This window comes from Quercus robur, chromosome 11 (assembly GCF_932294415.1).
Source record: "Quercus robur chromosome 11, dhQueRobu3.1, whole genome shotgun sequence".
Lineage (NCBI taxonomy): Eukaryota > Viridiplantae > Streptophyta > Magnoliopsida > Fagales > Fagaceae > Quercus > Quercus robur.
The window spans coordinates 50823669-50836724 of NC_065544.1; the positions used below are offsets into that span (position 1 = coordinate 50823669).

The 13056-nt window shown below is 31.8% G+C and overlaps 1 protein-coding gene across 1 annotated transcript; it reads left to right on the plus strand.

Moving 5' to 3' along the window:
* Window positions 1-656: 656 nt before the first annotated feature.
* On the plus strand, window positions 657-5659 carry LOC126707617 (SEC12-like protein 2). Its single transcript, XM_050407374.1, has 10 exons — window positions 657-965; window positions 1121-1215; window positions 2110-2266; window positions 2502-2593; window positions 2724-2823; window positions 3698-3773; window positions 3880-4000; window positions 4862-4978; window positions 5080-5147; window positions 5288-5659. Exons 1-10 carry the CDS (start codon window positions 720-722, stop codon window positions 5425-5427), a joined length of 1212 nt encoding a protein of 403 aa, XP_050263331.1. The 5' UTR covers window positions 657-719; the 3' UTR covers window positions 5428-5659.
* The last annotated feature ends 7397 nt before the right edge of the window (window positions 5660-13056 follow it).

The following is a 13056-nucleotide window of genomic DNA, read 5'->3' on the forward strand; positions in this document are numbered from 1 at the left end:
AATTCTCAAATTTATGTGATATAATATTTTTTTTTGTTGGTTATCAATTAGATACTTGACTTAATTTTTATTTTATTTTAGTTATTTTTATAATTAAAAATATATTAATTACTTAATTAATAAACTTACATTTTGACCAATAAACCTGTCTTTTAGTTAGCTCAACCTTCAATTTGATTTTGATAACTATGCGTCAGAAGATTAATATAAATTTTTTTTAATATTTAAAATGCAATTTTCAAAATACTAGTAGTTTAATGGAAAACATCATTCTTTCCTATTTTTTTGTGTTTGGTGGTATTAGAAAAAATTGGTCAACCAAAAATTATTTGGCATGGGATAGTGATAGAGTTGTTTTCGTTTAAAAATTTCTTAAAAACAACTATATCTCAAATAACTCTATCTTCTCACACTAAGTTAAATAAGAAAAGTTAACAGATAATTTTTTAACTCATTTTAAAATCACTACAAAATATAGAAAAAATGAAATAGCTTTTATAGAATGTTTATTTTCCAAAAATTTTTAATATCAAAACAAATCTCATAAAGAAAAAGAAAAATTAAAATTAAAGTGTCTTTAATATATATATATATACATATAAAATGATTAAAATAATATATTTGGGATGCTTCAAGGAAAGCACAACATTTGAGATAGATAAAACCGCAAGAAACCCTTACCGAACATCACAAACCAAAAAGTATAAATTTCCACAGTGATGGTGATAGCGAAGAAAGAGACTGATTCTTCTCTTAGCTTTCGGAAATACGGTTCTCCTTTGTACTCAGCCGGTTGGCGTAGATCCAAAAATCGAGATCGATCCAGCGATAATGATGAAGTTTCCAACTCGACTCAGTACGACGTCGTTTTGGCCGGCGGTGGCGGCGAGGGTCGGAGCGGTATCCCCAACGCCATCCTTATTTCCGCCTTCTATTCCGACGCTAATTCCCTCTCCGATCAGCCCGTAATACTCTTTCAGTTCAGATTTAAGAAAATTGTTGTTACTGTTAAATTTTAGGGATTAGGTTTTTAGTTTTTTTTTTTTTTTTTTTTTTAATTTTTTATTTTAATTACAGATTTTGCAAATTTGTGCATAAAAATTGTGGGTTTGATTTTCAGGTGTTTAGGCTTTTAACTGGCTCTGATTTGCCGTATAGAATGGCGGTTCATCCGAATGGAGACGGAGTCTTTTGTTCATTCCCCAATAGTTGCAGGTATTCATTCTTTTAAAAAAACCCTAACTCACCAACCAATTTATAAGCTCTTGAATTGTCCAATTGATTACTCAAATAAAATAAATAAGGGTCCGTTTGGTAATGGTTTTTTTAGTATCGTTGTTTAAGTATTGTGGAAATAAATATGTGTGAAAAAGTGTCGTAAAAATACGTGCAGTAATGTTTAAATAACGAAAACTGTGTTTTAAAAAACACAACTAAACACCCCCTAAAGCTACCAAATTGCATAAACTGATTAGCGCGTCCATTGGGTCTGACGGGTGGAGTCAGTTAGCCTGTTTGTTCAAATTAGTAGCGAACTGACACCACCTGCTAGAACTAATTACTGGGTAATTCAGGGGCTTTTCACCCTTGACGGGTTAAGCAGTTTATCCTTGTGCCTAGGTGGCGAGTCTAAAGGCTCTTTTTTAGAAAGGTTTAAAAAAAAAAAAAAAAAAAAAACCCTACTACTAGTCTACTACCTCCAAAATTTATGTTAGGATTAAAAGGAAAGTTGAATTAAGTGACCAATTCTTTAAGAATAGTGGAAATGGAATTTATGTATGGTTTTGACAAGCGTAGCAAACTAGGATTTTCTTAGCCTCGAGTGACCAAACAGATTTGATCAAAGGAAGGTACAATAAGCAAGCAATGCTAGAACAATATGCTGTGAACAGGTCTGTTGAATAGTATTGTGTGTAGAGTGTAAACTAATTTAGGTAAGTTACTAAGATGTACTATTTAAAAGTGGACCCCACTGCATGCTATTCTCAATAAAGGTGAAGGAACTCAATTTTGTAAAGATGTGTATGAGTGTTACATATAAAACCGTCACCATTATTCCTTCCAGTTATATGGGAGTTGTTGATTTGTAATCGAGCTTTTCCAATGCAGATGGTATGAAATGGTTGAAGAAAAGAGTGAGGATGGGGAACATTATAAATTAATTTTAAAGGAGTCTGATAAAGTGCAGCACCGGTTGGAAGATGTTGGACAGCAATTATCATTAGCGTTTAACAATGAGGGTTCTGCACTTGCTGCTGGTAGCGAGGTAGATATTGTCTTTCACATTTTTTAGACTACTTAAAAAAAATGTGACTTCTCTGGTTTTCTTTTTAAAAGATTAACATTTATTCAAGTAATGATTTATTTATTTATTTTTTTGGTGGTGTTCAATGGAGTTAAGTTGTGCTTCATCTATGCCATTGCTGAATCTCTTTTCCAAAATGTGTCATGGTTCATGCAAATATAAGATGTAATGACTATCTGAATTTTGTGCAGTACAGGATGGAAATTTAAGGGTCTTCGAGTGGCCTAGCATGGTTATTATTCTTGATAAGGCCGGTGCTCATAAATCTGTGAAGGATCTAGATTTCAGGTTGATGGCATGGACTAATATTACTATTAAATTACAAGATCCATGAAAGGGAAAAAAAGGAATTTTGTACATTCTACCTCCTTTATTTGTAATGAAGTTATATTAAGTATCTGACTTTGTTGTCCTGCAGCCCTGACGGGAAGTACCTTGTCTCCTTAGGAAACAGTGGCCCTGCTAAGGTTTGGGATCTGACTTCCAAATCAGCCATAGCTTCTCTTCTAAATGGAAATGTGAGCAACTGATTAAAATTCTCCTGTGAGGGAAAATCAAATTATTTTCAATTTTAGCTTTCTAAGTTGACAGCTACTTCCAGTCAAGTAGATTGTTTGATGATTTTAACATGCAATGTTGAGTGCAATTGTATGGTTATTGAACATCAACAAGCAAAAGCGGATTGTATTGTAAAAAAGTACTGAAATAATGGCTCACTCAATGTAATAAGTTATTAGTGGGATCATCTGACCATGACCTCATATACTGACTAAATTTACTGTAGAAATGAGAGTATCATATTGGTGTTCTATTATGAAAGTTTATCAAATTTTAAATATTACTCCAAATAAAACTCAATTATCAAAAGTTTTAAGAAAGAAAAAAGTTTGGCTCTCAACATGTTTGGAGCTATCTTCCTTCGTCCCACTATGTGGCAATTGAAGAGACTATCGATGTGTAGATTTACTCGTATGACTTTTCTAATAAGTCATGTGACTTGTTTAAATAATAATCATGGATAGTCTTATAAATCGCCATATAGCTCCAAACATGTTTGGAGTGAAACTTTGTTCTTTAAGAAATTTAAACAAAGTTTTTTCTTTATTTCAATAATCTATTATTTTACAATTTGATAGAAACTTGATCTTACATGATGAATTTGTGACACAACTTAAAGTCACTTTCTCCTTTTATTTTTGCTATCAATGTTAATGTTTAATTTCAATTATATATTAATGAAATGTTCTTTTTTGTTGTATATGATTTTATACTAATGTGAATTGCACAGGTATAATACTAGTACATCTTTTAAAAGTCTTTGTGATTTTCTTTGATTTGATTTGATAAATCTTTTATAATATGGATGAACTAATAAGATTTGTTTATGTGCAGGATGAAGTTTTCTGCTTTTGTAGATTCTCTGTGAGTAATGATATGAATCAGGTTGTATATATTGCTGCAGTGACAGGTGAAAATCAGACTAGAAGCCATTCTTCCAGTTTTTGAAAGAAGTGCTTACCTTTTATACCGTACCGTTTCATGAGCTGACCATTAAGATTAATTATTCTACACAGGTAAAGGTGGAAGCATTGTAACATGGGATACAGAAACATGGAAGAGGATAGGATCAAAGACTGTAGTACATGACACAATTTCGGCCTTCAATGTTTCACCAGATGGAAAGCTACTTGCTTGGTAAAAACTCGATTTGCTAGTTCAAGTTCTTGCGGAGATGAATTTTCACCTTCTTCATGATTTTATTTTTCAAGTTCTCTATCCTTGATAGAAGTGATTGTGCTTTTTATCACCAGCAATCCTCCCATCTAGAGTTATCTACAGAATAGATATATGTCACTATGGTCAACACTGACAATATAACTTACTTTTTTGGGTAAATTGCAAATTACATCCCTAAAGTTTGGGGATGTTTGGATTTTACACCCTGAAATTTTAGAATTTGGATTTTACTCCCCCTGAAACTTGGGATGTTTGGATTTTACACTTTGTCGTTTTAGAATTTGGATTTTACCTTCTAAAGTTTGGGACTAGTTGGATTTAACACCCGCAAATTCTGAAACTTTAAGGTGTAAAATCTAAATACCCTAAACTTTGGGGAGTAAAATCTAGACACTCTTAAAATTTAGGAGGTAAAATCCAAATTTTGAAACGTCAGGATGTCAAATTCAAACACTCTCGTAAAATCCAAATTCTAAAACTTCAAGGGGGAAAATTCAAACGCCCTCAAAACTTTAAGGGTGTAATTTGCAATTTACTTTACGTTTTTTTTTAAGACATCCTGCAATAGTTTTTGGGACAGTTGGCAAAAGGAAAATGGTTTATATGTCACCCCCCAATCTGTTTGCAGTCTTGAAATGGTTAAAACTTGCATTCTTGGCCCAATCCTTTGTGGGAAGGGACCTCCTCAATTTCTGAAAAAGTGAACTTTCTATTTGTTTGGGTCTGTAACAGTACTTATGGTGTGGTGTATGTTTAAACTCTTACAATGCATCTTGTCTAGCACTTAACATTTCCTCCCTTTGATTGGTTGACTTGCAGTGGGACAACTCAAGGAGACGTTTATATTTTAAATTCAGCCAGTAAACAGGTTCAGACAGTTGTTAGGAAAGCACACCTTGGCTTTGTAACTGCACTTGCATTCTCGCATGACTCAAGGTTGTAATATACGTATCTGCATTTTACTTCTCGATCACAATTATGCTGCACCTTTTTCCTTCAATTAATCTGACAGTGAAGCATGTAAACTCTGAATACAGGGCTTTGGCATCTGTATCCCTGGACTCAAGTGCAAGGGTGACACTAATTGAGGAAAATAAGAAAACTGGTACACACCTCTCTGGATTATTTGATCTGATTATTTAATAACGTATTCATTTCCCGCTATTGAATTGTGGGTTTGTTTATCTTGTGTTGATCTTGGATTCTCTCATTTCTTGGGTTTTTTTTTTTTTTTTCCTTCTTCAGGGGCATTGAGCTTGTGGGCCATCTTGTTAGTCATTTTACTTGCCATTGTTGTGTATTACTATTTTATGAAGAATCAAGTCAAGATGGCAAAATCCAACCTGATACGACATGAAGTTAGCAAGTTATGGGTTGAGATTTAACGAGTTTGTCTCGTATTCGGATCGACATGAATGACCTATTTCATAAACTTTTTGTGTTTGTGTCCAATGGAATTCGTTTAACTAAGTATATGTTTGGATTCAGCATCCACATTTATGTTTTGTACCTTTTTTTTTTTTTTACTAGCGCTTCTTGCATTGTTCATGTCTGTGCATTAAGGCAAATAAACAGTGTTTTGTGAGTTTGAACAGTAGCTGAAAATTATTTTTTTTATTGTTTTCAGTTTTCAGCAAAATAAACGGTATCCAAACGCACCCTAAATGTCATTTAACTAATATACCTTTCAAATTCTTAGGTATATAAACCTATTTTCTTTATAAGTTGCATTCTCCCAAGTCCTATGGCTACCTCTCACTCTTAGACCTCAATTCACCTTATTTTCTTAGCCATTGTCACCTTTCTATCACTAGGGATGTCAAGTTGTGTTTGCTCTCATCCTTCACTTCTCTCTATCATTGGAAACCCTAGTTTCTATTGATTTTTATTTTCATCTTTGAATTCTCTATGGCCATCGAATCATTATCGTCGTCCTTTATTTTTATCTTTATCTATGTTCCATAAATTGATTACTGTAGTTTGACATTAATTGTTGTGGTTTATTTTGTTTCACATATTGTTATGGATTATTTGTGATATTAAGATATATTATAGATTTGAATGACTATTTAGGATGCAATTACTTTTGTAAGTTTTGAATTTTATATTAGAAAACTTATTTGTTTGGTTTTTCATAAGTCAAATCAAATTAAATTCAGAGCTTGTAGGGTTACTTGTCGTGGAGTTCTTCAAATTCTTTTTGAAATGAGTGGATTTGATTTGTTATATCATCAATAATTTAAAGATACCAAAACAATTTGCTCATTTTACAATCGATGAATTAGATTCTAAAAACTTAATAATTGAGTTATCTTAAGAACCTTCTAAGAATCGTACTTTGAATTGGCAATTCATATAGGAGAATAGTCTACAAGCTTTATAATATGCATAAGATGGCTTTGGAATACATAGTATTTTTAGTGGAAGTGTTGTTTTGGCCTCTCTTCAAGCTCAGGCGAAATTTTTATTTATTTTTATTCTTAACCATATGGGATTACTGCCACGTTAATCAGCATCTTTTTTTTTTTTTTTTTTTTTTTTTTTTTTTACTTTTTTGGGACAAATCCCATAAATTTTCTTCAAGCCTATATTTGAACAAGGGTAAAAATTAGGTATAGAATTTAGGTGTTTTTTCTTAGATTCTATTTTTAAGATTTTGCCATATGGATTTTTCCTCTTGAGATAGAAGTATATTTTTTAGTTAAGTAGTCAATGGTTGAATTTTAAGAGGGGAATCTAAGAAATAACACATAAACTACTGTACCTAAGTTTTGTCATTTGAACAATAATATGCATTTCAAAGTGGTGCTTGATTTTGTAACATGATGCATTTGAAGATTATCATTGATGCTACTTCAAGTTCATATACCAAACAGGTGATTCCTCTAATCTTCTTCCTCACAAACATTTTTGTTCAAAGCTTTGGTGGGGTATTGCTTTAGGAATAACTCCTCGATTGGATGATGCATGTTTTCAAAAACCGCAAATCTTTCTTTTTCTTTATCTTATTTATGACTTCAAGACAAATTTTGTGTCTAAGTTTGGCTTAGTAAAACTCTTAAATTTTAGCTAAATTAAAATAATAAAAAAGTAATTTCTCCTAACCATTTTTTGCCTATCCACGTTTTACAAAATACAAATGTAATAGATTTTATTTTTCTCTTTCTCTCGCACTTTTTTTTTCCTCGTTCCTTTTTTTTTTCTCACTTTTTTTGTTTGTTTGTTTATAAACTCTCTCTCTCTCTCTCTCTCTCTCTCTCTCTCTCTCTCTCTCTCTCTCATATGTTAGACATCTAGGGGGAAAATAAAAATAAAAATAAATAATTGTAGTAAATAAAAACATAGAAGTTTAACTTAACCTATTACCAAGTTCTTTTTTTGAGAAAAAAACATTACCAAGTAGTTATCCAAAAAAATAATAATAAATAAAAAGCACTTATCCAAATTTAAAATTTCAGCAAAATCCATTATGAAACACAAACAATTATCCAAATTCAAAACTCAAAACTTCACCTTCAAACCCACTACTACAGTTATCTGTACATTTTTTTTTTCTCTTTGTTCTTTATTTTATGTCTCTCAATCTTTATCATATTCTCTTTCTTCTTCAAATTCTAAAAAAACAAATTCAATTCTCAACATCTATTCCAGTAATCCCACTAATTTGAAAGGAAGACAATTACTTAAAACTTAATTAGGAAGAAATGAACATACCATTTGTTTTTAATTAATTTTATTATATTTCTTTCTCTCTTTTGTCTTTCTTTTTATCTTAGGAGAATTACAGATTACCTACTTGTGGTTTGCCTCAAATTTAACTTACTTACCTGTGGTTTCATTTTTGACACTTTACCCACTTGTGCTTCACTTCGTTACTACTTTGTAATCTACCTCCCTTTCAAACGTTACTCTTAACACATTTTTTTATCAAAAACAAAACCCAAAACAAATCAAACACTTCTCTCTCTCTCTCTCTCTCCCAAAACACACTCCCATCCACGCGTACAAATTTTCAGCATGAGGGAATTGAAGACATTAATCCAATTGAAGACAAAAACATGAGGGAATAATCTTTATTCGTTAACCCAATAAAAGACATTCATTTCAATGAAACAAAAACAAAAGCCCAGCAACTTGAGGTCGATTTGCTCTCTCTCTTAGGACTGAAACAAAAGCCCAGCAACATTGTTTCCTCTCATCCGTTCTCTCTCTCTCTCTCTCTAGTGGCGGCGTTTTGGAGGTCGATCTGCCACAATAGTGAGAAACCCAGCAAACCCAGATCAACCACCACCATTTTTGCAAGGAATCGATGCCAAAGACAGTGTTTTGGAGGTTGATCTGCCACCATAGTGAAAAGCCCAGCAAACCTAGATCAACCACCACTGTTTTTGTAAGGAATCGATGCCGAAGGCGACATTTTGGAGGTCGATCTGCCACCATAGTGAAAAACCCAGCAAACCCAGATCAACCACCACTATTTTTGCAAGGAATTGATGCCAAAGGCTTAGATCGAACTACATCTCTTCTCTCTCAAAATTTGCTTCATGGGTTTCATTTTATTTTTTTTTAGTTTTGGGTTATGGATTGATTTGATTTTGGTGGTGGTTGTAGATTAGGGCTTGCAGTGGTTGTGGTTTCCGATGGAGGTTGCGGTGGTTGTGGGTTCTGATGGTGGTTGTGATGGCCCCAGATGGTTTTCGGTCTATTATCTGAAGTTCTCTGCCTTGTAGCCTCTAGGATCTTAGTTTGGTGAGCTCGCATGGATGGGAGTGTGTTTTGGAGAGAGGAGTGTTTGATCTGTTTTGGGTTTTGTTTCTGATAAAAAATGTGTTAGAGTAACATTTGGGAGGTGGGTTATGAAGTAGTAACAGAGTGAAGCACATATGAGTAAAGTGTTAAAAATGAAATCACGGATGGGTAAGTTAAATTTGAGACAAATCACAAGTGGGTAATCTGTAATTTTCTATTTTATCTCTTTTTCTTTAATTGCTTCACACAAAAAATATATTTGGGGCCTGTTTGGTAGAGTAGTTTGAGTATTTTTGATATACGTGTGGGTGAAAAAGTGTGTAAAAATATTGTTTAAAATGTGAAAAGATAAGTTAGAACTAACTAACTAAACACCCCCTAAGTTGATTTGCATTTTTCATAGTAAATACAAAATTATTATCTTAAAAGTTAAAACCCAATAATTTTGGTAGAACAAATCTCTTCAAAATAAAATATTATTAATATTTATAATATTTTTTAATTGAATGGTTTTAATATCACAAACTATTTTATGATTTTTTTTACCACAATTTTAATGTGACAAACTGTGAGTGATTGTTTACCACTTACATATCATATCATATCATATCATATTATATATAATAAAATTTGAGCTTAGATGCTGTGGTTACATTACGTGGCTTCTCCAAATTACAGAAATTTTATTAAATTTTTAGATTTTTAAAGAACTAAAAAGGAATAGTATACTACTAGAACTCTAATTCATTTTTATCATTAAATAGTTTATCTCTTTAAAAAAAATAAAGAAATAAAAAATTGCTTCATGTCTGCTTCATGTAAGATTGTATGTATAGATTAATATTAGATTAATAAAAAAAAATATTATATAGTAATCGTAAAAGAAAAACTACTTCATGTAAGATTGTAGGTAAATTAATTTTAGATTAATCAGGACTCTAATTCATTCTTATCATAAAGTAAGTGTATCTCTAAAAAAAATGAAATAAAAAACTGCAAATTAATATTAGATTAATCAGGACTCTAATTCATTCATATCTCAAATTCAAAAAATTAGGACTCTAATTCATTCTTATCTTTAATTCATTGTTATCATAAAGTAGGTGTATCTCTAAAAAAAAAAATATATATTGCAAAAAAATTTTAAAAAAATCTAATAATGACTGTAGGGACACGATTTCTTTAACGACCCAATAATGATGTTGGACTCGTTCGTGAAAGATCCCTCACAATATGATTTGTAGAGAGTGGGCTTGAAAGGCTTGTCTTTGATCACGGGGCGATGGTTCGATCCTGTTTTTAGAGGAATTCATGTAGAAAAAAGGAGTTGGATTTGAACATTTAAGCCCTATAGCATCACATCCTGAGTGGTTGGACTCCTCGGACTTGGTCCGAGGATTGTTAAGGTCTTCCTTCGGTTATCCGGCGGTGGTTTTTCTTTCTGTGGTGTGCATACATCGTTAAGCGGTTCTTACCCCTAGAGTTTTTCTCCTCAAGGTAGGATGGGAGTCCTTGGTTTTTTTGTCCGTTGCTCCCAACCCCCCTATCCAGATTACTTACTTTCTCTTTTATACTAGCCTGCGTTTGCTGTCCTTCGTCCACGTGTAGGGTCAACTTTTACAAGACTGATATTTGTCCCGTCAGTCTAATCCCAGAATTGTTGGGGATGGTTGATAAAGCCAAAGAATCCGGCTCTGCTGGATGCAGTCTTATCTGGGAAGGGTAATGAGGGCAGCTTTTCAGAGATATTTTAGATTTCCTTTCCAGTCTGGTCCTATACCGTTTTTGCCCCTCTTCTTCGGTGGAATTTTGGGTCTGCCGAGGACTGAACTGTCCTCGGCAACATCTCCGGGCCATTTGGGCTTTATGTTATTGAGCTTGGGCCGTAGCTTTCTTTGGCTTGGGCCTTTGGACTTCCCACGAGCAAATGGACCTGACCCATAAATTATTGGGCCCCACAACGACCTAGCTAATAACGTTAACTATTTTTTTGGGATAAAGTATTAAAAAAAAAAAAACTAATATGTAATTAACCTAAACTTCTTGATTAGGTAACTTCAAGGATTTTAGAGTAATTGATTTTTACTAGACTCCTTTTTTAGGTGGAGTATGTATATATATATACACCGTTAGCTGGTGTAGTTTTTCATTCTCCAACTTATTGTACAGTTTTTTTTTTTTTTTTTTTTTAAATTTTTTATTTAGACTTCCATTTTTCTACATACAATCATGTAGGTATGTTTTTTTTACTCTTATTTTTTTTATTATAATCAATTAAATATGTTCTATGTATTTGTTGCCTTTTGTTTAAACTAATTTCCTTATGTTTTTCTTTTTTTGAGGGGGTAATTTCCTTATGTTTGATCTAATTCATATGTTAATGGTTTGATCCAATTTAATTATTTTTTTGTCCAATATATATGTAAGTTGTCGTAGTAAATTCCAATCATAGACTATTAAACGTTTACTTCATGTAAGATTGTAGGTATAGATTAATCAAAAAAATATTATATAGTAAACGTAAAATAAAAACTGCTTCATGTAAGATTGTAAGTAAATTAATATTAGATTAATGCGGACTCTAATTCATTCTTATTTCTAATTCATTATTATCATAAAGTAAGTGTATCTCTTAAAAAAAAAAAACATACTGCTTTCTGTAATTTTTTTTTTTTTGGTATTAACTTTAACGTAAAAAAAAAAAAAAAAAAAAAAAAATCTAATAACAATCTAGCTAATAACATTAACTATTTTTTTGGGATAAAGTATTTAAAAAAAAAAAAAAAAAAACTAATATGTAATAAACATAAACTTCTTGATTAGGTAACTTCAAGGAGTTTAGAGTATTTGAATTTTACTTGGACTCCTTTTCTAGGTGGAGTATGTATATATATACACCGTTAGTTGGTGTAGTTTTTCATTCTCCAACTCATTGTACAGTTTTTTATTTATTTAGACTTCCATTTTTCTACCTACAATCTTGTAGGTATGTATTTTTTACTCTAATTTTTTATTATAATCAATTAAATACGTTTTATGTATTTGTTGCCTTTTGTTTAAGCTAATTTCCTTATGTTTTTCTTTTTTTGAGGGGGTAATTTCCTTATGTTTCATCTAATTCATATGTTAATGGTTTGATCCAATTTAATTATTTTTGTTGTCCAATATATATGTAAGTTGTCTTAGTAAATTCCAATCATAGACTATTAAATTTACATACAATTTTGCAATCTTTTTTGTAATTTTTTTTTTTTACTCTTTTTTTTTTTTTTTTTTTTTTTTTTTTTTTTTTTTTCAGTTTTATCAAAAAAGATTTCAATCATCCTAAGAAAGGTTTGTAATCTAGAATTAAAAAAAAAAAATTAGAACAAAGGTTTTATTCCTTGAATAGTTCCATCTTTAAAAAGTGGCCAATTTTATGTTACTTTGTCTAAAGATTTTAATCATTAATATTATTGCAAACAATACTGCAAATCACTTATATTGTAGATTCATTAGATATAAAATTCATATGTGAATAGTTTGATACATGTAACTACAAATGATATTATAGCACAATTGGTATGTTAGAAGATAATTTTGTATTAAGGTGCTATCATTTTGTATTTGATGGTTGTTATACCAATGCAATTTATTCCTTTCGTTATAATAATTACTTATTTGGTTATAATAATTATATATATTCTACAAGTTTTAACATAAAACCATGCAACACACGGGCCTTCAACTAGTATATATATATACTCAATATTTTTTCTCTACCACTCATATTTTGTCAAATCACGGTCATAATATATGAATAAAGCATATGATAGAGTGGAGTAGTCTTATTTGTCCTTAATCATGGAAAAAATGGGGTTCACAAAGCACTGGATCAGTTTCACGATGCTATGTGTCAAAACTATGACATATTCCATATTGGTGAATGGGGAATCCAAAGGCAGGATCATACCAACAAGAGGCATTTGACAAGGAGACCCACTTTCTCCTTTCCTATTCTTACTTTGCATTGAAGGTCTCAATGGACTACTTAATCAAGCCCCTCACCAAGGACACATCAAGGGCCACTCTCTTTGTAGAAATAGCCCACGCCTGACTCACCTTTTGTTTGTAGATGATAGCCTGTTGTTTTGCAGGGCCACCATAGAGGAGTGCCAACGAGTTCTAGACATATTGGAAGTGTATGGGAGATGTTCAGGTCAGCAGATTAACCGAAGCAAGATAACAATCTTCTTCAGTAAATCTACCAGTGATGATACCAGAAA

Bases quoted from the DNA above. Each gene is read 5' to 3' on its own strand.
- LOC126707617 (XM_050407374.1), top strand. From the start codon at position 720: ATGGTGATAGCGAAGAAAGAGACTGATTCTTCTCTTAGCTTTCGGAAA. The intron at 2,267-2,501 runs GTAGATATTGTC...TGTGCAGTACAG, and splicing joins CACTTGCTGCTGGTAGCGAG to GATGGAAATTTAAGGGTCTT. The intron at 2,824-3,697 runs GTGAGCAACTGA...GTTTATGTGCAG, and splicing joins CTTCTCTTCTAAATGGAAAT to GATGAAGTTTTCTGCTTTTG.